At 46.6% G+C, this 24,916-nt stretch overlaps 1 protein-coding gene across 2 annotated transcripts; it reads left to right on the top strand.

Moving 5' to 3' along the window:
* Positions 1-772: 772 nt before the first annotated feature.
* LOC308609041 (dystrophin-related protein 2-like) lies at positions 773-23,015 on the top strand (the record flags this gene model as incomplete). 2 transcript variants are annotated; one of them, XM_081222522.1, is made up of 20 exons in its annotated part: positions 773-922; positions 2,331-2,451; positions 4,442-4,710; positions 5,078-5,224; positions 5,671-5,749; positions 7,390-7,450; positions 7,766-7,827; positions 9,546-9,620; positions 10,770-10,928; positions 11,175-11,279; positions 13,177-13,334; positions 13,680-13,846; positions 16,011-16,122; positions 17,377-17,513; positions 17,835-17,900; positions 18,165-18,230; positions 19,124-19,267; positions 21,064-21,301; positions 22,448-22,568; positions 22,891-23,015. In XM_081222522.1, the coding sequence occupies exons 2-20, from the start codon at positions 2,337-2,339 to the stop codon at positions 23,013-23,015; spliced, it is 2,406 nt and encodes an 801-aa protein (XP_081078648.1). In that variant the 5' UTR covers positions 773-922; positions 2,331-2,336. The 2 variants fall into 2 exon arrangements, with proteins under 2 accessions (XP_081078648.1, XP_081078647.1); XM_081222521.1 differs by having other exon boundaries at positions 10,770-10,971; positions 11,194-11,279.
* Between the last annotated feature and the right edge of the window lie 1,901 nt (positions 23,016-24,916).

Genomic DNA, 24,916 nt, shown 5'->3' with positions numbered 1-24,916 from the left:
AATAGCAGTGCCTACCTCACGAGGTTGCTCTGAGAATTAGTGGAAGCAAAAATGTAGGTAAAAGGCTTGGCCCAGGTGGTAGGGATGCAATGACTAGTTAGCACTGTCGGCTGAGGGGAATGGGCTCGATGGATGCACACAGCCTGGGCTGGCCTCTGGCTTCCTACCACTTGGACCTCAGCTCATGGCTCATTTGTGGGGGAAGGCAAGCAAAAGTGATTATGTGGTACCCATTTTCCTCCTTCCATATGTCCAACTTCTAGCCTATGTTGTCCTCATCCTTTGGGACCCCTGGGCTGCTTGTATTTGTATGCAGCCTCACACACGTGCGTGCCCAAACTCAGCCACCTGACACGCCCTTTCCACCTACTTCATCCGCTTCTGCTCAGAAGGCAGCCTCCAAGAAGCCTCTGAGGATGAGCAGCTTGGCATGACTTGAGGTCCTCTAGGACAACAAGGCAGCCAGACAGCTGTCACCTCTAATGGCCTTGCTCAGTTCGCCACCCTTCTCAGCGTGATGCTGAACACTCAACTGAATTAACTGACGTCTGCCAAGTGTTTTGGTACCGTACTCCCTCTGGAGGTGCCTTGGGAGCCTTTGTGGGTGGGTCAGAGGGAGGGCTCCGGGCCTCCTCCCACTTTGATCAGAGCAACACCTCTTTCATCTGTTTATATATTAAGGTTCCACATATGTATTTGTTGGGGAAGAATGTTTTGCAACTTAACAAGAGGATTGAAAATCACTGGTCTTACCATTGTGTGCAGCGCCCGCCTAGAGGCCTTCTCAGATCACAGTGGAAAGCTTCAGCTCCCTCTCCAAGAGATTATTGACTGGCTCAGCCAAAAGGATGAGGAATTGTCAGCTCAGCTGCCCCTACAAGGGGATGTGGCCCTGGTGCAACAGGAGAAGGAGACGCACGCGGTAGGTTAGAGTTACAGAGGCCGTGGTGTGTAGCCTCTCCATCGGGAAGGGATCTCTTCTGCAACACCCTGACTGATGGATGCCCAGTTTCTGCTTAGATGCTTAAAGTCACAGGAAGCTGTGTACAGTCCTACTGGTCTGTGGATAGTACTCCAGAGAATAAGTCAAATCTTTCCCCTCTATTCTTCCCATCAAATATTGACCTCCCTTAAAATTCTGCCCTGATTTGTAATGGGGACATGGGAAAATGAACATAATATAATACTGAGTGAAAAACCACAGGATCCAAAACTATATACAGGTGGATCTTAACTGTATAAAAATAGATATGTATGTATGTATACACATGTATACACACAGAAGAAGAAACTGTTTCAAAATCTTCACAATGGTTAAATCCAAGTGATGAAATCAGGGTTCTTTTTAATTTTCTTCTTCATACTTTTCCGAGATTTCTAAGATTTCTGTGACATATATTACCTCTATAATCAGAAAATAGCAACATGCTTCTTAAAATGAATCCAGAACGCACCAGAAGGAATGATAATCATGTGATGTGACAGAGGTGTTAGCTAATGGCAATCATATTACATAAATGTTTGAAATCAGTGTATTGTGCACCTTCAACGTCTGCAATGTTATAGATCATTTATATCTCAATTTAAAAGATGACTACAGAACGGAATACCATACAACAAGAAAATAGACTATAAATGTGGGCCACAGCGTGGATGCATCTTAAAGACAATATGCTGAGTGAAAAAAGAGCCCAATACAAACAAGAGCACACACTGTATGATTCCATTTATATAAAGTTCAAAAATGGGCAAAATTAATCGGTGGTGTTACACGTCAGGATAGTGGTTACCTTGCGGGAGGGGGGAATGAGAGAGTGACCAGAAGGGGTCATGAGGGAGCCTTCCAGGATGCTGGTGGAGTTCTGTTCCTTTATCTCAGTACTGGTTACAGAGATTGAATCACTTTATGGGAATTCATTGAGCTGTACACTTTTGGTTTGTATACTCTTATTAGTGTATATTTCAACAAAAAAACTTATTAAAATTTTAACATAAATCTTGCCCATCCTGGCTTTGATTTGTCTAAGCCCCTCACAGAGGACTTTCTGAGTCTTCCAGAGAGCCAAGATTCCCAGCACCGAGTCCCCACATTTCACTCTACCTTGTGTCATAGACAGACCCATTTCAGGGTAAATAGACCTTCCAGTGTCAGAGTTATTCTTCTGCCTAAGGAGAAGACTGCTCATCTTCAGTCTGAGTAGCCCAAAGATACAGGATAACGCCAAAGGATCAAGCTGCACTGAGGAGAAGAAAGATTGTCGATTGCAGGATGGATTTCAAAGCAATTGAAAGACTTTCCTTCCCCACTGACCACGTTGCTAACTTCACAGGCCTTTATGGAAGATGTCAAGTCTCGGGGCCCCTATATCTACTCTGTGTTGGAGTCAGCTCAGGCCTTCCTGTCCCAGCACCCATTTGATGAGTTAGAGGAGCCTCACTCTGAGAGCAAAGGTGGGTGATCTTCCCCCCTTTCATCTTCTTCTTGAGCTGTGAACCATTAAACACCTTCCTGCCCTCCCCAAACTCATTTTCTCAACTGTTACCTAGGAGGATAATTTTCTCCTGGGAGTCCAAAGTTGGGAAGAAGCCAGATTCACACTATAAGAAAAAGCAAAGAGAACAGAGCCCGGAGCAGGGGAGATGAGCGTGTGGCCTAAAGCTGTATGTAGCTCTCTGGAGCATCATGTGTGGCCATTTAATAAGGCATGAAAAAGAAAAAAAAAAGACTCAAATGCATTAAAGTAACTCAGTAAGTAAAAGTAGTAGTATGTCCTTTAAAAGCATACTGCTTTATTACAACATAGAGAGGCATGTGGCACTGCTATAATCAACCAGAAAATAAGAACCTTTAAAAAAAATCTAAAAGTTTTGGTGATTGCATTTGAAAAGAGAACTGATCATGACTCTTTAATTCTGACCCTGGTGAGTTCTGGCCCCCTTTCATCAATAGAGCGGGTCACTTTAGGTCTAGGTTTAAATAAGGCAGCAGGGTGGGATCCGTGGTGCTCAGGTCTGAGTGGTGGCCCAGCACGCCCTCTTCTCTAGAAAGAGGCTTCAACCTTCTGAGACTGGTTATGTATAGCCTGAAAGGACCCTTTGTTACTGCAGCCCTTTGTCAGTGCTGTTGACCCTCTCAGTTTACCTTGAGCCCCTCCTACTGAGTACTGACTAGTACTCAATTTACTGTCCAATGGGCCTCAGATAGAACGAGCTCAAGAGAGCAGGACAATTCCAATTAGTCTGGAGTTTGGGGGCTCTGAATCTACGTCTGAGGGGAGGTCTGAGGGAGGAAGAGGAAACTTACAATTTAGGAGCCTAGGTGGAAAGGCTGGGCAAATTATACTAACCTCTCCTTTGTTGGGTCTTCATAAAATACCTCCCTTTTTTGGAAGGAAGTGGGCAGCAGACACTAATGCAAAATCGCATTCCAAGGTCACGTGAATAGGACTCAATGACTTGCCTCACTACACGTCTTAAATATTTTGCTCACTCTTTACCTTGCCCATTTCTTAAGAATATGAGGAAATCCTCATGATATAATAAGTGGAAAACACCTGTATGGTCTCTTGACTGTGGTGGTGAGTCCATGAACCTACACATGTGATAAAATCGTGTATAACAAAACACACACACACACACACACACAGAGAGAGAGAGAGAGAGAGAGAGAGAGAGAGAGGGAGAAATGAGTACAAGTAAAATTGGGGAACTCAACAAAATTGGTGGATTATGTCAATGTCAGTATCCTGGTTGTGATATTATACTATAGTTCTGCAAGTAGTTACTATTTGGGGAAACTTGCTAAAGGGTACATGAGATCTCTGTATTATTTCTTTCTTTCTTTTTTTTTTTTAAGAATTTAGGCAGGAGCTGGAAGTGATGTGAGACCACAGGAAAGCTTTATTTATTTATTTATTTAAATTTATTTTTGGTTGCCTTGGGTCTTTGTTGCTGCGTGCAGGCTTTCTCTAGCTGCAGCGAGTGGGGCCTACTCTTCATTGCGGTGCGCAGGCTCTAGGCACTTGGGTTTCAGTAGTTGTGTCCCGTGGGCTCTAGAGTGCAGGCTCAGTAGTTGTGGTTGGTGCATGGGCTTAGTTGCTCCACGGCATGTGGGATCTTCCTGCACCAGGGATCAAACCCATGTTCCCTGCTTTGGCAGGCGGATTCTTAACCACTGTGCCACCAAGGAAGTCCCTCTGTATTATTTCTTATAATTGCATGTGAATCTACAGCGAACTCAAAATAAAAATTTTAATTTTTTAAAAAGCTGAATCTTCCAAAGGAGCTCAACTATGAAAAAAAATGTATTTGTGTGTGTATGAATATATATACACACGTACATGCACACACACACGCATTTTACAAAGGGCTATCTGTCTCTGTCTTTCCATGGCTATCCTTGCCTGGCTGGCCTGACCTGACTTCGTGCCTGCCCATGCAGATACCTCTCCCAGACAGCGGATCCAGAATCTTAGCCGCTTTGTGTGGAAGCAGGCAACAGTGGCCAGTGAACTATGGGAGAAGCTGACAGCCCGCTGCGTGGACCAGCACCGCCACATTGAACGCACTCTGGAGCAGCTGTTGGAGATCCAAGGGGCAATGGAGGAATTAAGCGCAACTCTGACTCAGGCCGAGGGAGTCCGAGCCACTTGGGAGCCCATTGGGGATCTCTTCATTGATTCACTTCCTGAGCACATCCAGGCTCTTAAGGTATGCAGGCCCCCTCCCGTGGCTACAGTCCACCCCGGGACCAGATGTTCCTCACAGACCCTGACAGTGTTCCTGCTGCTGAGGCTCCATTGTTGCCCTGGACTTCAATAGAGTCTGTCCCAGTTTCTGTGCTAGATCTGGGGGCTGGTTTAGCTGAAGTCTCCTCTGCCCTTCTACTGGCTTCTCTTTCCCCTGGTGTCTTCTGAAAGTAGAAAAGGAAGAGGATAAGGACAATGCCCCCCCACCACGCACACACCTTAGTCTGGTTGCCCTAATAGGCAAGCACTGAGGTTGCGCTATTAAAATGACTAATGGTTCCTCTTTCCTATTTTCTACCTACTGTGGCACTTGGGTTTTGGCTCTATAGCTATTCAAAGAAGAATTCTTCCCCATGAAAGATGGAGTGAAGTTGGTGAATGATCTGGCCCATCAACTTGCCATTTCTGATGTGCACTTGTCAATGGAGAACTCCCGGGCCCTGGAGCAGATCAACATCCGGTGGAAACAGCTACAGGTAAAAGAGAAGCCTGGAATGAGGCATGAGGAAAAGGCTTGGTATAACTAGGCTTGGGGGGCCACTTACCCAGGCCCGAAGGAAGTGAAGGGGCATTGAATTGGAATCTATGTGGGAAAAGAGTTGTGGAGAATTTGGGGCCAGGAAACAGGCTTCTCAACCTCTAAACTGCAGGAAGTGATTAAAATGGTCTGAGAGGGGCCTGTCTGCCCCTCAGGGTAGACAGGGGCAGATGAAGGGTGACTGTGGCCTGGAATTAGGGATGCTCTTCTCTGACCCCTGGGAGTGCCATGGGAAGGCTAGGATTTGGGTGAATGGTGGGAGGATCTGGAGCTGGAGAAGAGGCAGCCTCTGAGGGAATTCACAAAGATTGTCAGAGGCACGTGGAAATCCTACCCTGGATACCTGGAATGAGTCCACTGACTTCTTGCACCTTCTTTCCATAGGTGTCAGTTGGTGAGAGACTTAAGCAGCTCCAGGATGCCCACCGGGACTTTGGGCCTGGGTCACAGTACTTCCTCTCCTGTATGTGAGACAAACTGAGCTTCACTTGGTAGAAACTCAGCCACCTTCCAAGAGGGTCTACTCTTGTCCCTTGGGGGCCTGGTGGGAGCGCAGTGTACCTTGGCATCTAAGAAGCAGTAGGATAAAACAGTGTAGTGTAGTGGTTAAAAGGACAGGCTCTTGAGCCAGAGAGACCTGGATCTGAGTCACAGCTGCTCGACTTTATATCTGTGCAAGCTTGAAAAAAATACCTTAACCTTTTTGAACCTCAATTTTCCCATATGTAAAAAGAGGGAAAATATTACATAGCTGGTAGAGTTATGGGAATTAAATGACTTTATTGTTCCAGCAATATTTCTTGGTGGCCTACTGTGGGCCAGGTACTGTTCTAGGTACTGGGACTACATCAGTGAACAAAATAGACAACAATCCTTGGACGTGGAGAGCTTACATTCTACAGGAGGAAGCCAGACCATAAACAAATAAGGAAAATATATATAAAGTCAATCGGTGACAAGTGCTATGGAGAAAAAAGGAAAGCAGGGAAGACGTGAATTAGGGAGTGCTGGACTTAATGAGGGAGGCAACTGAGTGGAAACCTCAAGGAGGTGAAGGAATGAGCCATGTGGATATCTTAGGGAAGAGCAGAGGGAACAACAACTTCCAGGACCGTAAGGCAGGGGCATACCTGAGGAACAGCAAGGAGGCCAGTGTAGAACTGAGTGACGAGGGGAGAGAGCAAGAGGTCAGAATGGGAGCAGGAGGCCAGAGCATGGAGGGCCTGGAGGGATTGAGCAGAGGGATGACATGATCCGGCTTATGTTTTAACAGAGTGTTGGGGGGCAAGAGTGGGAGGAAGGAGACCTTTCAGGATGCATATTGCATACTGCAACCATCTAGATGAGGGATGATGGTGACCCAGATCAGGGTGGCAGCCGTGGAGATAGTGGGAATGTACAGATATGAAAATTAGATATGCACACAGAGCATTCAGCAGAGTATCTGGCACATAGTAGGAACTTAACCAATGTTAATGGTAATTAGAACTATTGAATTATAATCACTGGCATGCAGATACACCTGCAGAGGGCTCTTGTACCCAGGGAAACTGCAATGAGGAAGTTGGCCAGGTGACTGAGCCTCTCCTGGAGCATCCGTATGTTAAAGACACAGAGCAGAGAGAGACACCTTTTCGAGAGTTCCTCACCGGAGAGGAGTGAGCAGTCCCATTCCCCATTGTCCCACAGGACTGAGAAGCTTGACCTTCTGGGGGAAGGGCTTTGAGCCCCATGAGGAAAGTAGGGTCCACTTCATATACACAGCAGCACACTAGCTGCCTTCTGCTGAATGGATAAAATGGCAGACAGCTCAGGGAGAAGATAGGGTGGCCAAGGCCACCTGTTCATGCCCTTGTCATGTCTCTGGCACATGAGGGTACCAGTGACAACCTCTTCTCCTTCCCTCACCCAAACGTCAGGGAGAGAAGTGTGTTCCTTAAAAGTGTTTACCCCATGCTCAGGGGCTGTTAAGAGCTGGCAATGAGAGTCAGGCATCCCCTTTTGGGCTTAACTATTTCTTTGAGAGGATAGAGCAGGGGAGTAACCAGGGGCCTGAAGAGCATTAGTAGTCAGCTTCTTTCTCTTTCTCTTCTCTCTCACCAGCCTCTGTTCAGGTTCCCTGGGAAAGAGCAATTTCACCCAATAAAGTTCCCTACTATATCAAGTGAGTGATCATCTGAATCGGAAATGGGTCAGTCACCTGCCCACCCCCTCCTTTTCCTGTCTTTTTTTCTATCTATCCCTCTCACCCCTTACCTGTTGGGATTCCTCCATTCACTCCAGTTTTTCCTCCTACTCATCTCAAGAGCTTAAGATTCTACCTGGTAAAGGTGAACCCTTGTGCTTTGGGATCCTCAGGGTTCACCCTCAGATCCTGCTCCTCCTTGCATCCAACCTATCGCTGAGGGGTGTGTGCATGTGTGTTTGAGGGGTTGGGGGGTGGTATAGACCCTGGCACTATTGATGCTTCTGTTTGTAGCCACCAGGCTCAGACCACATGCTGGGACCATCCCAAGATGACTGAGTTATACCAAACCCTAGGTAAGAATTCAAGTTTCCTGTATAGTGTGGAGGTCTATACAGTTGCCTTTGTCCTATAAGAATATAAGGGAGGGCTTCCCTGGTGGCGCAATGGTTGGGAGTCCGCCTGCCGATGTAGGGGACACGGGTTCGTGCCCCGGTCTGGGAGGATCCCACATGCTGCGGAGCGGCTGGGCCCGTGAGCCATGGCCGCTGATCCTGCGCGTCCGGAGCCTGTGCTTTGCAATGGGAGAGGCCACAGCAGTGAGAGGCCCGCGTACCACACACACACACACACAAAAAAAAAAAAAAAAAAAAAGAATATAAGGGAGTAGTATTCCATTGTGTGGAATACACAATTCCATTGTGTGTGTGTGTGTATGTGTGTGTGTGTGTGTGTGTGTGTATATATATATATATATATATATATATATATATATATATATATATATATATATATACCATATCCTATTTATTCATTCATCTGTCTATAGGCACTTAGGTTGTTTTCATGTCTTGGCTATTGTAAATAGTGCTGTGATGAACATAGGAGTGCATATATCCTTTTGAATTAGTGTTTTTATATTCTTTGAATAAATACCCAGAAGTGGGATAGCTGGATCACACACACACACACACACACACACACACACACAGCCATAAGAAAGATGAAATCTTGCCACATGTGACAATACGGATGGACCTTGAGGATATTATGCTGAGTGACATGAGTAGAAAGACAAATACCATATGATTCCATTTATATGTGGAATATAAAAAGAGACAATCAAAATAAATGCACAAAAGAAAAACAAACACATAAATACCGAGAACAGAGTAGTGGTTACCAGAGAGGAAAGGGTAGGGGGAAGTTGAAATGGGTAAAGGGGTTCAACTGTATGGTGACAGATGGAAATTAAATTTTGGTGGTGAGCACTTTGTAGGGTATACAGCAGTAGAAATAAAATGTCGTTCACATGAAAGTTACAAAATGTTATAAACCAATGTTACCTCAATAAAAAATAAATTAAAAAAAATAGAAGGGAATCCTATTCAACAAGCAGGTGAGGGTGGAAGTGAGTCCTTGTGCTTTTTCCAGTAGCCTTCTTTCCTTTCCCCTCTGCACCTCCCTCAACTGGAAGCTCTATACTCTCCCTGAACGATTTTATCATCACATTAGGTAATCATGCTTATAGATGTGTACTAGATCTTCTTTGAAAGATACTATCCAGGCTACAAATATGACTCTCATGCACCTTATCTTTGACTGCCAAGAGAGACTCACTATTATGTGGTAAATTTTACCCATGTTGATGCATGTGACTATAGTTCATTCATTTTCACTGCCATGGAGTGTTCCATTGGATATACCACAGTTTCCTCAGCCATTCTACTACTGATGGACATTTTGGTCGTTTCTAGTTTGGAGCTAACAAGAACTGTGCTGCTTGGTCAAACAAACAAGCAAAACATGAGAAAATCACTGCTCTAGGATATATAGCTGGCTGGGTCATAGAATATATGAATGTTCAATTTTACTAGGTAATACCAAGTTGTTTTCCAGTGTGATTGTATCAGTTTACACTTCCACCAGCAATTCTCATTCATCCACATCTTTGCTGACGCTTGCTATTGTCAGACTTTTACTTTTGCCAATCTGGCAGGTGTAACATGGTATCTTGTTGTGGTTTTAATTTGCATTTCCCTGATATGAGTGGGTCTCCTTCCATTCTCTGCAGCTGATCTGAACAACATTAAGTTCTCAGCTTACCGCACTGCCATGAAGCTACGCAGAGTCCAGAAGGCACTGCGTCGTAAGTCTCCCATTACACTTCCCTTATAGCCTTCACCCCACACCTACCCTTCCTCATCTGTTGACTGTTTCCCACTTTCATCCCACCTGCCCAGTGCTGTAGATTGGCTTTGTGGGGACTCTCCAAAGGCTGAGATATGCTGGCTGTGGGCACCTGATTTTTCCAAGGCCCTTCTATTTTCCCCAACCCCCAGACTTATTTCCAAATTAACCCACAGCTATCCTCTTCCTTGTCCCTTCTTCCCTGCCCAAAACGGATAATCAAGCAAGTGTTTTATGGCAAGAAGTATCCCAGCAAATGGTTTGGAGCCACTGGAGGCTTGTGTTCTTTCACCATCTTGGGGTTATTGGATGTAGCAGCAGAACTGTTGAAGCGAATGCCAGTGGTTAGGGGACAACATGGCTGCATATATAATGTGCCTTCTGTCTTTTCTCTGAGACACTGTCCATTCAGTCTTCCTGGACCAGGTTATCTGGCTAGGCTGATTCCAGCATTGGAGGTAGTTAAAAAAATCCTCCTGGGCTTCTCTGGTGGCGCAGTGGTTGAGAGTCCGCCTGCCGATGCAGGGGACACAGGTTTGTGCCCCAGTCTGGGAGGATCCTGCATGCCGTGGAGTGGCTGGGCCTGTGAGCCGTGGCCGCTGGGCCTGTGCGTCCGGAGCCTGTGCTCCACGGCGGGAGAGGCCACAACAGTGAGAGGCCTGCGTACTGCAAAAAAAAAAAAAAAAATCCTCCTGAGTTATGTCACATTTACCCAGGCATACCTGAGCCTTCATAACCAGTGACTAGGTTTTCAGAACGAGGTTCACAGACCAACTTATTTGCAGTTGAAATGCGTGTAAAGACAAAGAAAGTTAAAAAAAAGTGGTATTCAACCCCTGGGAGTTTACCCAAATCCCACCATCTTCTTGAAACTGATGTCAAGAAACATTTGGGTATAGAAACATTTGGGGTTAATTTAGGGGGCCTTCTGCTGCCTTCTCCTTACTTGGGTTGAGGGTCTTGGTAAAGGGCAAGCTTGTTTCATACTTACAGATGGTTAGTCTGGAGATTGAGTCAGATTTGGTGATGCTGGTGGCCGTATCTTCCTGTCTAGTCCCTGGTGTTCTACTTTTGGCTATAGTTTCTCCTTCTCTCCTTTCCTTCCCAGTGGACCTGGTAACTTTAACCACAGCCCTGGAGATCTTCAATGAGCATGATCTGCAGGCCAGTGAACATGTAATGGATGTGGTGGAGGTCATTCACTGCCTGACTGCCTTATATGAACGGCTGGAGGAGGAAAGAGGCATCCTGGTCAATGTGCCACTCTGTGTGGACATGAGCCTCAACTGGCTCCTCAATGTTTTTGATAGGTAAGGACTTGCAGCCCTGACAGCCTCCATGGTGAAATTCAGTGGGACATCTGGAGTGGGCATGGTGGGAAGGAATTGCTCCCCTGGTGCACTTGGACTCAGCTCAGCTTGGGGCATGGCTGGCACAGAGCCCTGCTGGGATCAACCCTGTGAGGGACATGACTGCCAAGATGTTAACCCTTTACAGATATTCATATTCTCAGTCTCTTCTTTTAAACCTAGTGGTCGCAGTGGAAAGATGCGGGCATTGTCCTTTAAGACTGGCATTGCATGCCTGTGTGGCACAGAAGTGAAGGAAAAACTGCAGTGTGAGTACAACTCCAAAGTTTGGAGTAGAGTTGTGTGGAGGGAGAGGTGTGGTGGGAGGAAGAAAAGTCTAAGATAACCAGAAGATCAGTCTTATGACTCAGCAGAGGGCTACTCAGGCTACCTTGTAATGCTTCCTGGTCCAAGTTATTGCAAAGAATCCACAACAGCCAAAGGCCAAGATGGGTCTAAGGCCTGTTATTATTCCCACTGTTACTCCAAGGGCATTGGTTTCTTCTGATGTGGTGTAATTACTTGATGGGGATCTGAGTTGGGAACCTGGGATACCCAGGACCTGGACTTTCTAGTTCCATTTCCCTTTGGCCTATCAGGCTTAGCCCTCTCCCAATCTGAAGCTCAAACCACATCACACAAATGTGGAAGAGGACAGTTTTATTGTTTACGAGGCAGGTGTGTGCTGGTTTTTATAAATGGAATGGTTTTTACTATATAATACATCACTGAGAATTGTTCAATTTACCCTGACTGTCAAAAGCTTTGAAAGGCATTTATGGTTTTGGGGGTTTCCTGAGAACCTGCATCATCGACACAGCCATCTGAAATAAAATAAAAAGCTATACATTAAAAAAAAAAAAAAACTAGGTCACACATTCTGTTGGAGACTTCCCATGTGATCACGTGGGTGGTGTGCAATAATCCCCATTATCTGGGAGGTGGACAACATGTAATTCTGTAGGTTTGAACCTCTCTGGTGTACAGTACCTTTGCTTTCCCCTCCATCCTCCATCATTTGTACAGCATTTTGCATTTTTCTGCAACAGCATCATTAGTGTCAAGTGTTTAATGTGCGTTGACCACTGTGCTACATGTGGTGAGTACAAGGTCCAGTTAGACATGGTCCCTGCCTCAAGTGGTTTACAGTCCAGAAGAGGATACAGAAGTACACAGAAAGCATTTTTTAGAGTGCTAATTAGAATGATCTGAATGGCAAAGGATATGTACTATATCAGAGCACAGCAGAGTGAGGACAGCGTCTAGGAAAGATTTACAGGGAAAAAGACTTTTCAAAGTATGTTCATAGCTATGATATAATTTATTCCTCCCAATGTTCCTTTGAGACGGGATGGACAGTGATGATTTAGTCTCTGTTTATAAGTAAGGAAACTGCAGCATAGAGAGGTTCATGACTTACCCAAGGTTTTACAAGCTAGTCAGTAATGGATCCAGAAATAAACCCCAGGCCCTCTGTCTTTTGGTTCTGTTCCTTTTCTGGGCCTTAGGTGACGTATGAAACGGACAGACAAGAACCTCTGGAGGAGGTTTTCTAAAGTTGGGGTGGTACGGGGGAGTTCCCACAAGGGCAGATATAGACCATGCTCAAATATATAAGTACCATAGTTTGTTCCACAGTGATTTAGAGTGAATTCTTAGATGATCAAGTGTGTTGAATTATCCCCTTTTTTTGGATTATCCATGCCAGTGTTTCTTTTCATCTGTGTGGATAACTGAGAGATTCCTACATGAACAGGAGGGGAGAGGGCAGACTGACTGCAACTCATATTCAGGCACCCTTGAACCCCACACCCCTTCATCTTGCTTCTTGAGACTGTGTTTTCCCAGCAGTGTCATATCTGTGTCTGGCACCGCTCTCACACACAGCTTGCTCTCTGTCTTCACCCCTCTCTCCCATTGTCTTTCTGATGCTCTCTGTCTTTGTGTCTGACTCACTTTTTTCTCTCTGAACCCAGAGGAATGCTGCTTTTAGAACTCCTGGACTTCTAGAAGGTCAGGGATGGACCTTTAGGTATTCCAGTTTCAAAAGTCATTAGCTAAGTCAATGTGCTCTTTCCCTGTCTTCTTTTTCTGTTCTTTCTCCTCACACCATTCTCTGGCCATCCCTGTATCGGGCTTGGCCATGACTTACGGTGGGGCCAGCAGACCTCTTCAGCCAAGTGGCCAACTCAGGCAGCCAGTGTGACCAGCGCCACCTTGGTGTCCTGCTTCATGAGGCCATTCAGGTGCCCCGTCAGCTGGGGGAAGTGGCGGCCTTTGGGGGCAGCAACGTGGAGCCCAGCGTCCGTAGTTGCTTCCGTTTTGTGAGTATGGAACTGGGGAGGGAGGGAAGGAGGAATGATGGGACAGGGGCTGGGAAGAAGGGAGGGAGGACTGAGAGCTGGGCTTTTGATCTGAAGTACTCAGATGCGAGGGAGTTTGTTGGGCTGGAGCAACAGGGCAGAGGGTTCTCTGGGCTTTTAGGGTCAGAGTCCTGAGGAGAGGGCACCAGGTCAACTAGGACAGGGTAGAAGGTGGACACCTCTGGAGAACAGTCTAACCCAGAGTCCAACCAGGTCTTGCTGTTTCTCCTCCTCCCCTGAGGGCTGCCATTCTAGGCACAAGACACTGGGCCTCCAACATCACTACTGGGCTTCTTGTTTCTCTAGAGCACTGGGAAGCCAGTCATTGAAGCTGCACAGTTCCTGGAATGGGTCAACTTGGAGCCCCAGTCCATGGTGTGGCTGGCTGTTCTGCATCGGGTCACCATTGCTGAACAAGTGAAGCATCAGACCAAGTGCTCTATCTGTAGGCAGTGCCCCATCAAAGGCTTCAGGTAGGGAAAGCAATACCTGCTGGAGTGATACTAATAATAAATAGGCCATGTTACATATAAATCATATATTGCAAAACAGGGCATTCCATAATTATATAATTACAACTAATCTATTGTATGTTGTTATATACTGTTATAATCCTTTCTACTGCAGAATGTTTAATTTTTAAAAAACTCAAAAATGATGAAATTTTTTTCTGTTAGTTGTGTTATGAAGTATTCAGACCTAGAAAAATGTATAGAGAAGCAAAAGGGGGTGGGGTGGGAGAACAGCACAGAGAGGGAAGTAATTTGTTCATTGTTTCCCAGGGAGCATTAAGTAGAACCCAGAAGCCCCCAACATCCTGACATATGAGAACACCTACGCACCAAAAGGTGTGCTGGCGAATGTGCTACTCTCTAGAAAGCAAAAGAGAAACGTGATATAGCATTGGCTAATTTCCATGATGTAAATACTCCCACTGTGGCCAGTGTCAGGCTACCCATAGGAGGTCAGGAAGAGATGCACAGTTGCACACCATTTATAGTATTTCCACCACCAGGTATAACAAATGTAGACAACCTCGAGAGCATAGATAATAGTGAAATAGGAAGTGATGAGTTTGAGTATTTATTACCTTTGTTTTTAATACCATTTGCTTAATTGTGAGTTTATACAATTTAATTTTTAAATAATGGCTATATTTAACAACTGGCTTGGAAAATTCCTGAAATTTTAACAACCAGCTCTCATGAGCTTGTATGAGCAGGCCCCAGTGCCCCACGGTGGGCACCCACCACCAAGCTGAAGAAACAAACAATATTTTACAATATATTTATATATATTATATAATACATTTATATATCTACAAATTTATATATTATATACATATTTTATATACTATATAAAACAATATATTTGAAGTTTCCTTGAGTACATTTCCCTCCTGTCCCCACAAAGGTAGCCGCTATCCTGAATTTGGCTTTCATCATAAAATGCTTGTTTTTACCACTTTAAAGCACTAGCACATACTCTCTTTACAACCACCCTGCTTTTTTTTTTTTTTGCAACTTTATTGGGGTATAATTGCTTTACAATGGTGTGTTAGTTTCTGCTTTTTGACAAAGTGAATCAGTTATACATATACATCTGTTCCCATATCCCTTCCCTCTTGCGTCTCCCTCCCTCCCATCCTCTCTATCCCACCCCTCTAGGTGGTCACAAAGCACCGAGCTGATCTCCCTGTGCTATGCGGCTGCTTCCCACTAGCTATCTACTTTACATTTGGTAGTGTATGTATGTCCATGCCACTCTCTCACTTTGTCACAAGCAAATGAGGCACAGAGGTGGAGTTCACACTGCTGGCTAGTGTAGCTCCAGGATACGATGTCGGATCCTCTGACTGCTCTAAGTCTAGACATTTCACCATACTATGCTATTAGGTCTGGCCAGTCCAATCAGGCTTTGGAATTGGATCTGAAGGGCTAGTCTATATTCAGTTATAATAGAGTTATTATTATAAATAACTTTGGGGAATAATTTTTAGCCCACTTGCCCACGGCTGATAGAATCAGTTGTCTTCATATTGAAAGTGTGCCTTCTCCAAGGAAGGTGGTCATACCTGTGAAACTGGACCCTTTCAGGCCACCTTGGTTGAGAAGGTTATTTGATATAATGAGCTCTTTACCCCGTCCCACCCTCCCTTTTATTTTTTTCATTGAAGTATAGTTGATTTACAATGTTGTGTTCATTTCTGCTGTACAGAAAATTGATTCAGGTATACATATATATATATATATATATATATATATACATTTTTAATATTATTTTCCATTATGGTTTATCATAGGATATTGAATATAGTTCTCTCTGCTATACAGTAGGACCTTGTTGTTTATCCCACCCTTCCTTTTAAAAAAGATGGTAAGACAGGGCTACTTCCCGAACTTCCTGGGATTCTGAGCATGTGATTTCATGGAGATCTGTGGTCTCTGGAGTAAGACTAGTCATCTAGTGAGGACTCTATCACTGCTATGCATAGGAGGTTAAGTGCTCCACGTATAGGAGGTTACTGTTCCATGCCTCACCCCCTTTTAATGTATGTGTATATTTGGATGTTTGGGGGAGGGGGAAGTCATTATAGTATATTGCATCCTCTTTCCTACCACCTGTCCTTTCCCCAAGGTATCGGAGTCTGAAACAATTTAACGTGGACATCTGCCAGACCTGCTTCCTGACAGGCAGGGCCAGCAAGGGCAACAAGCTTCATTATCCCATCATGGAGTATTACACCCCGGTATGGAACCTCTGGGGCGGGCGGGAGGGGCAGGCAACTCTCAGCTTCTGGGTGCTTGATCCATTTTGTCCAGCATTAGCTCACTGTATTCTGCTCTCCGTGGGGGAGCATCCTCCAAACAGGCCTGGTGATTGACCAATTTGGGGGATCCAGGGCTGTCCTTCTAGCAGAGCTTCTCCCTCACCCTCACCGGGGCAGTAGCTGGCTGCAGCAGCCCAGGACATTCTTGGCCATCTAAAAGGCACTCACTATTCTCCTGCAGAGAGAAGTCTCAGGAAAAAGTAGAGACAGCAAGGCAGTTACAGGTGACTAGCCTTCGATCGCTCAATTTAGTTTTTCCTGCTTAGCTTCCTGGATTGTTTCTGTCCCCTGGTCTTCACCTGCTACCTTGTCATTGCTTCCATCCCTTCTAGTCAATACCAATGTTTGTGCTCACCTTCATTACTCAGTCTCCTGTGTGAAAAGGGGGTACGCTCTTTACCTGGGTCCCCCAAATCAACTGGGCTTTCGTTGGAAACTGTGCCCTTCCTAGCTTCCTGAGCCCAGCATCCCTGAACTCCAGCCACAGAATTTCTCCTCTGCTATGTTCAGGACTCAGACCTCCAGGCTTAGCTTCCTGAGCTGACGCTGCGCCTTAAACTCCTTTATTCCTCTCTCCCCACACATACTCCCAAAGTCCCAAGCATGTCCCCAGCTCCCCCCACTGCTCTCTCCCACCTTACCTCCCCATCTCCATAATCCATCTCCCTGAGCTGTCATCTCTTCTCCAAATTCTGTTGACACAGAAGCATGTGTGACCCAATCGGAGCAGTGACCTTGACCTTTATTTTTCTTTTATTATCATTTAGAAATAAACATTATTAACGTCATACATGGGAAACTGGCTAGAGATGGTAGACTGATAAGTGTCTAGCTCCTGCTCATCTTCTACATCCCTAGAATTTCTGTAAAAGATATCTACAAGTTAACAAATATACGGTCATTGTAAAAGATTCAAATTATGTAGAGGCGTTTAAAGTATAAAACAGAGCCCCCTTTCCTCCTCAGTGCGGTCCCCACCCCTCAAGTCTAACTTCCCTGAGGCAAGCAGTGTTCACAGTTTGGCATGTATCCTTCTAGATCTTTTTCTAGGAGCGAGGTGTGGCAAATATGAACAAGAGTGGACTACCAGTCATGGTCCGTGCTCCAGGGGAGTGGCCACACCTCCCTAGAATAGCCCATTAGGGTGAGCCCCTCTATCTTGTCTCCTCCCAGACCACATCCAGTGAGAACATGAGGGACTTTGCCACTACCTTAAAGAACAAATTCCGCTCAAAGCATTATTTCAGCAAACACCCTCAGCGAGGTTATCTGCCTGTGCAATCAGTGCTGGAGGCCGACTACAGTGAGACGTGAGTACCGGTAGCTGAGCAGGGGCTGCAGGCATCCTCACTGAGCCTAGGGATGTGCTGTGAAGGGGCTGAGTCCCACATGGCCTAGGGCCGTCTTCCAGGGCAAAGCCAACTACTGACAGGGCAGTTCAGCTGGGGCCTGACCAGGAATCTGACCTGAGAAACAGACTAGAATCCAGTCTCTATATCTTGTTTCCATCAGCTCTTGGGAGCTCCCTAATTTGGTGGTGGTGTTGCGGGGTGTGGAAGGATGGTGGTGAGGAGACAGGCTGCCCAGCTACCCAGTCTTTGGTCTTCTGAGTCTTTGCTGCTTTCTCCTAGGCCAGCTTCTTCCCCGATGTTGCCACACGCTGACACACACTCCCGCATTGAGCATTTTGCCAGCAGGTACCACCAGATCTGGGGGAGGGGAATTGTAAGGAGTCCAAGGGGGAAAGGGGTTTTCAGGTGGGGCAAAGAGAATGAAGTCAGGGCCAGGGGGACATGCACAGTGGGCTTTGCAGCAGCCAGTGAGGCCTAACGTTTGGGGCGGGGGAGGGGGAAGTGGGACAGCCCCCCAAACCTGATGATCCTCCTGTGGGATTACAGTCCTTGAGATGAAGGCAGTCTTCACATACTGTTTTCCCTTCTGCTCCTGCTCTTTCTTCCTAGGCTTGCTGAGATGGAAAGTCAAAATTGCCCCTTCTTTAATGACAGCTTGTCCCCAGACGACAGCATGTGAGTTTTCACAGATGCATATTTGCCAGGAATAGCTCTCCTTTGGGATCTCTTTCTACCACCACTTGGGGAGGGTGTATCCTCAGTGGGAGGTGGGTTGTGTGTGGATAGCGTCCCTGACACCCTAAGGAAGGAAGTCTGCTTTCTGGGCACAGCATTGAATGAGAGAAGCAGTCTGCCCTCTATCAACCGAGCAGGGTAATGAAGGATGAACTACCTCCCTGCCATCTGCCAAGGTCCCTTTCTATTGCAAGATCCCATCCTTTTATTCCTAACTCTGAGGGAAGAAGAATATGTCCTCAACTAAAGTTGCAGAAATGAGCCATTATCTTATGCTCAAAATGCCAATGCCCCATCTAGTGCCACATCAACCCTGGGGTGATACCAGGGACTTGACTGAAGTGTGGCCAGAGAGATTCCTTGGTGCTATAGCCCAGAGAAGGGCCCCTTCATCTCTAGGGAGGTCCCCGGCCTCCTCAGAGGACCTAGGAACTGTTGGCTACACGGATAAATCCAGCCCTGGGACTGGGACTCAGGCAGGCCACAATTCCCCTGGGGATGGGAAAGCGAAACGGGGTGGGGTGGGGGAACATCACAGAAAGGGAAGTAATTTACTCATGGTTTCCCAGGTCACTATAAGTAGAACCCAGGAGCCTCGGCATCCTGAAAACACTCTCTCCTACTACCCCCAATAATGACCCCTGCCACCTCTGAACACTTTTATCCCTCTTAAACCTGAATACATGGCCTTTTCCCTCTCTATGTATCTTAGAGAGGGAATCCTCCAGCATGTGGCTCTCCTGGGGCTTGAGGTGGGAGCTGAGAACTCACACACTGAGCTGTTTCTCACTTCAGTGCCTGGGCCCCTCTTTCCTCTCCCCACCCCCACACAGAGACGAGGACCAGTACTTGCTGCGGCACTCCAGCCCCATTACAGACCGGGAGCCAGCCTTTGGACAGCAGGCTCCGTGCAGCATGGCCACTGAAAGCAAAGGGGAGCTCGAAAAGATCCTGGCCCACTTAGAGGATGAGAACCGGTAGGTGTGGCAATGGCACAGATCTGTGTGGGTTCTAGAGTCAGACAGCGTAATTCAAGTCCTGAATTTCCACATCCTAGCTATGTGGCCTTGAACAAGTTACTTATATTCTTTGATCTTCCATTTCCTCATCTGTAAAATGGGGATGATGATAAGAGTACCTACCTCTTAAGGTCACTTGTGAAGATCAAATGATCAGGCATATAATGTGTTAGCCAGTGTCTATCTGATTGGAAGTGTTCAGTAAAAGCTAGCTATCCTAATAATTATTTGAATCCTTTTAACTCAACCCAAATATCTCCAAGTACCCAATAGATACAGGCAGAGAGAATGCAAACACAGAGAATACAGAAGAGACGATGCCTCTGCCCTCAAGGAACTTTCAGTTGTTGGAAATGGAAACAGGTCCTTATCACTTAGTGAAAGTAATAAGAGGAGGAGGATGCTGCATAGAGCATTTGAGCACTGGAAGAGGGAAGGTGAAGAAGATTATGGGGATGGCACTGATCTCTGTAAAGCATGGAGGGCAGCAGGAGTCTGAGGAGCATCCAAGACACTTTGGGGGTGTGTAGTAGAATCAGTAACAACCCCCAGAAAAGTAATTCTCAAACATTAGTGTGCATACAAGTCACTTGGGAAGCTTGGTGAAATGCAGATTCTGATTTGAAGGTCTGGGGTGGGGCCGTAGTTCCTGCACTTCTAACCAGCTCCTAAAGGATGCCCATGCCTCAGGCCTACAGACTGTATTTGGATTAGCAAGTCCTTAGAACAGGGCCTATCTGCAAAGTATTTGTTACTGGTTCAAGACAAGATAAATACATAAATAAAGAGTAAACTTTTAGAAATTTTCATAGCAATTTGACATTGCCACAATATCCACACACATAATTAGTGACTTGTCTTCATTGAATTGGGTATAGGCCAGGTTGAGTGTTGTTGCATTTGGGCAGCAAGTCACGTGTGGTGTGAGCTGTGTACTAGCTATGCACATTCAGACCATTTACTGATCCATGATGGATTGAAAAATCCCCCTGTTTTTTTTTGCTATGGATAGTTTGAGAAGCACTGCACTAGAGCAGTGGTGGGGAGGCCCTGGGAAACACTAGGGAGAGAGTGATTCTGTTGCAAAAAAGAAAAAAAAAGTAATGTCCTCCAAAGGAGACCAACTCTTTGGAATCTGTTTCCTTGATGACTCAACATGGGTGTTTAAAGTGGGTCAGAGAGGAGGGTAGTAGAGAGAAGAGGAAAGATGGGTGATCCTTTGTTTATGTTTTATCTTCCCCTGGAATCTAAAAGTCTAAAAAAGGAGTGGGTGAGTCAGTGGCCCTAATGCCTCATTTATTTGCAGACTGTGTTTCTGCCCGATTTTAAGGTCAGAATTAATCCCCGAAGCAGCACATCAAAGCCCTGAGACATTTGTTATATGAAATGTCAGCTCTCTCTGCTCTGTGGCCTAAGGATGGCAAAGTAAATGACATATGTGTTGGAGCGGAAGTGGATATGGCCATTCAAGCAAGAGCATGGCTGGGATGGACTTCCCTGGCCGTCCAGTGGTTGGGACTCCACACTTCCACTGCAGCACTGCAGAGGGCACGGGTTCGATCCCTGGTCAGGGAACTAGGATCCCATATGCTGCGACCAAAAAAAAAAAAAAAAAAGCACAGCTTGGGGGCTGGGGTGGGGGTGGGGATGGGAGAGCAGAGGGATTGCTCACACCTAGGTATGAGGGGACACTGAGCCCTGGACAGTCAATACCCTGTGAAGGTCATTGGCCTTGGCTTCTCCATCCTTGGCAGGATTCTCCAGGGGGAGCTGAGGCGCCTGAAGTGGCAGCATGAGGAGGCTGCTGAGGCACCCACCCTGGCTGAGGGCTCTGCCGAGGTGGCACAGGACCACCGCAATGAGGAGCTGCTGGCTGAGGCCCGGATCCTTCGGCAGCACAAGAGCCGCCTGGAGACACGCATGCAGATTCTTGAAGACCACAACAAGCAACTCGAGTCCCAGCTGCAGCGCTTAAGGGAGCTGCTCCTGCAAGTGAGTCTGGGGCCAGGGGAAGAATCAGAGCAGCCTCCGAGCACAGGCGGGCCAGGGAGAGGTGCTTCTTGCTCCTGGGAGGTGGCTGTTGGAAGACTTTCTGAAGAGAACTGGGCTGGCAATCAGGAAAGTTGGGGGGAGGAATGGGCTGCTATATCACATCGCTTGGCCAATTCTCTTGTACCTAGCTTCCACTCCATCCAAGCCACCGTGGGGCCTAGGGCTCAGGGAGGGCTTTTGAGGGCTCACTTCCCCACAACCCATTTGAATCTGGTATTGGAAGAACAAAGTTCAAAGAATCATCCAAGACGTTGACTTTGCTACTTTGATGTTTGCTGGAAAGAAGCAAGTTTGGACATGCTTGGCAACAGGAAGATTTTTATTGTGAAGGGATCACTTGTTACTTTTTGTCCCTTTCCTCTTTGAGAGGTAGTGTATAGGATGTAGTGTGGTTCTGGAGTTAGACAACCCTGAGTTTGAGTGTAGTGCTGCCGATTAGTGGCTGTGGGACGTTAGGAAAGTTACTTAGCCTCACTAAGCCCCAGTTCCCTCATCTGTAAAACAGGGATAAAAATATACCAACTTCATGGAATTGTGGTGAACGTCAAATGAAATAATGCATTTAAACAATTTGGCATGATGCCAGGACTATAATAAACATTTCATAAATGAATAATTTATGAATAATTATTGTCATTATTCATACCAGGTAATACCACACTATGCCTCTTCCCCAGATCCTCCAAGGGATGGCCTCTAGATGAATTCCTGGAGGTCTTAACATTCGATATTATGTCATGAACCAAGGATCAGGTGTGCAACTCTACATTTCCAGAGGGAATTGAGTTCTAGATAGCTTAATTATAGCTGAAATGACAGCAAGAGATATTTAGGGGCAATGGCATCCTTAGAAGAACTGGGAGCCTTTGATACATGTTGTTGAAGGAAGAGGGTATTCAGTAATTAAATATTCTAAGAAGTTTCGTGAAAGGGGAAACCACTGTTTGGGGCACCACCAAAAGCTTCTTAAAGTCCCAGGGCAAAGGGATGGGCATGATGTCTCTAAGGACCTTTCTGAGCTCGGGAGTCTGTCAAAGTAAGGTCAGGGAGGCAAAGCCACTTAAGTCATGCCTTACCTCTTGCTAGCCACATACTGAATCGGATGGCAATGGCTCCGCAGGCTCGTCCCTGGCTTCCTCTCCGCAGCAGTCAGAAGGCAGTCACCCCCAGGAGAAAGGGCAGACTACTCCAGACACTCAAGCTGCAGGTGAGTTCCCCCAGCCCCTCCAGACCCCTTCCTCCATGGCTTTGTCTTGCCCCAGGTCTCCTGCCTAAGGTTCTGCTAGGGCTGGGACTGGTTTCTCCTCATGGCTTTGAGCTTAGGGTCAGGGATGATTGGCTTATTGACTGATTCATTCATTCCTTTATTCCACAAATGTATGTCGAGTACCTCATATGTACCTAAGCATCGTGCCGGGAAGACACAAATGCTATAGGTTCACCCTTCAGCCGGCAGCATCCTACCTCAGCCCCTTGGCCTCATAAGGGAATTTCTAGTTCTCTTCACACATCTTTCTTCTCCAACTCAGATGATGTGGGGTCAAAGAGCCAAGATGTCAGCCTGTGCTTGGAAGACATTATGGAGAAGCTCCGCCATGCCTTCCCCAGTGTGCGAAGTTCTGATGTGACTACCAACACTCTGCTGGCCTCCTGATGGAACCAGATCCCCATCCTATAGTCCACGGTCCTCTCCCAGTTCTGGTCAAAGCCTTCCCTCAGCCTTCACCTAACCTTTCCAGTCCCCACGGGCCCCACATTCCTCAGCCGGAGTTATCTGGGCTCCAGGCAGCAGCAGGGATTCGATGGTATGCGAGGTGGGTGTGTGAGGGCCGCGGGAGGGAGAGGCATGATTCCTCTGACTCTAGAAATGTGCCCTTTAATCTTCAAGTTTGAGATCAATCCCTTAAGTACAATTCTGTTGCAGCCCAGGCTAATGGCACTTGGAGGCCATTCAGATGGGGAGCAGAGAAGTTGCCTTGCAGAGTGAAGCAGTGCCCATTGGCCCCTTTCCATTCTCCATGGAATGATGGATTTGGGGGAGCCTAATGACCTGAGGGCTCCAGCACTGTGAACACACGGGACTTAGCCCTACTCTCTGGCCCAACACAGGGAGGTGACACTGAAGACACTCCCGCTTCCCCCCACAAAGTGCCCCTGAAAAAGTCTGGGCAACGTGTGTCATACAACTTCAGCTCAAAGGCTTAGATCTAGTCATCCCGATGCTACCTAGATGCTGTTTCCTCCTTGAATATCTTCAGTTCCTTCTGCCTCAGTCCCTGGCAGACCTTTCTCAAGGGGCGGGGGGAAACAGTTCGTTCAGGTTCCTATTTTCACCTTATATTGGGAAACATTAAAGAAATACTTATGGGCTTAGATATTTTCCCCAGATCCTCCTCTTTCCTGAAAACCTCAGCATCCCGAGAGACCAGCTGAGTTGCTCTGGGAGCCCAGCTGAAGCCACCCTTGGCTCTTCTGAGTTGGCCTTCACAGCCCTGGGGGAGGGCTGGCAGCTGCTCAGCAAGGGGGTCTTCTCCTTGGGTGAGGAAGGGGAAGCCACCCTCTAGACTGGAGGAGCGTGACCACCCAACACCCTTTCAGGCTGTGACCCTTCTTTCTCTTAGGCTGAATCAGATGAGGTGGCTGATATCCCCCAGCTAGTCAGAAGGCAGATGCAACAGGCCATCCTGAATAGTGGCCCTTTTCTAGTATCCACGGGCTACAGATCAGGAAGTTGTCCACTTTCCACAGAGACAACAGCAAGGCCTTCCTTTGCATAAAACCATTCTTTCTAACTCTGGAAGGTGAACCCAGTCCTCAAACTGAGCTAAGTCTTCCTAGGCAACATATACCATAATCCCTTTATCCAGAAACTGTTCAGAGTAGATAGTGGGGGTGGGGGGATGGGGGTGGGCTTGGGGACTTTGAACAGAGTCAGAACCCACTTAGGCAGCTTTCTACCAAAAGGAGCTTTATAACTTAGAACCCTGCAATTGACTTAATTTGCCTAAGTTTATATACATACATACCTATCCTACATATCTACTGTACATCAGTACTCCCCTGGCCTCACTCACACATTAAATTCTAATACCTCTTGAAGTATTAATGTTCTGCCTTGCTCTTTGTTAGTCCCAGCCTCTGGTTGGACAGAGAGATGCCTCCTGGCTGCTCCCCTAGGATGTCTCTCCATTCATGTTTGAGGTGAGCTGTCCTCAAGACCAAAGCAACAGAAGCCTGTGGCCACAGAGGAATCTAACAGGAAGAGTCACTCTGCTCTCTTCATTTATTCCACACCTTGCTCCCTGGAGACCTTGGCCTTGGGTGAATCTTCCTGGGCTCCTCTAGACAATGGTTCAGAGGCCAAAATAGAACAAACCCAAGCTCTACTCACCCCATACAGAAAGGGAGGAACAAATAGCCAGGCTAAGACACAGAAGTACATCCTCTTGCCCCTTCCAGTTTCTAAGTCTGGCTCAGGGCCTTAAAGAAAGTAGCAGTTGCTACCAAGGTCAGGAGGGTGTGAGATGGTTGGGGTGCTTTCTTATAATCAAGCAG

Source organism: Mesoplodon bidens, assembly GCF_964165515.1.
Source record: "Mesoplodon bidens genome assembly, chromosome: X".
In the NCBI taxonomy this organism is placed as follows: domain Eukaryota; kingdom Metazoa; phylum Chordata; class Mammalia; order Artiodactyla; family Ziphiidae; genus Mesoplodon; species Mesoplodon bidens.
The sequence above is the reverse complement of the archived record's forward strand: the minus strand, read 5'-3'. Positions and strand labels throughout refer to the sequence as shown.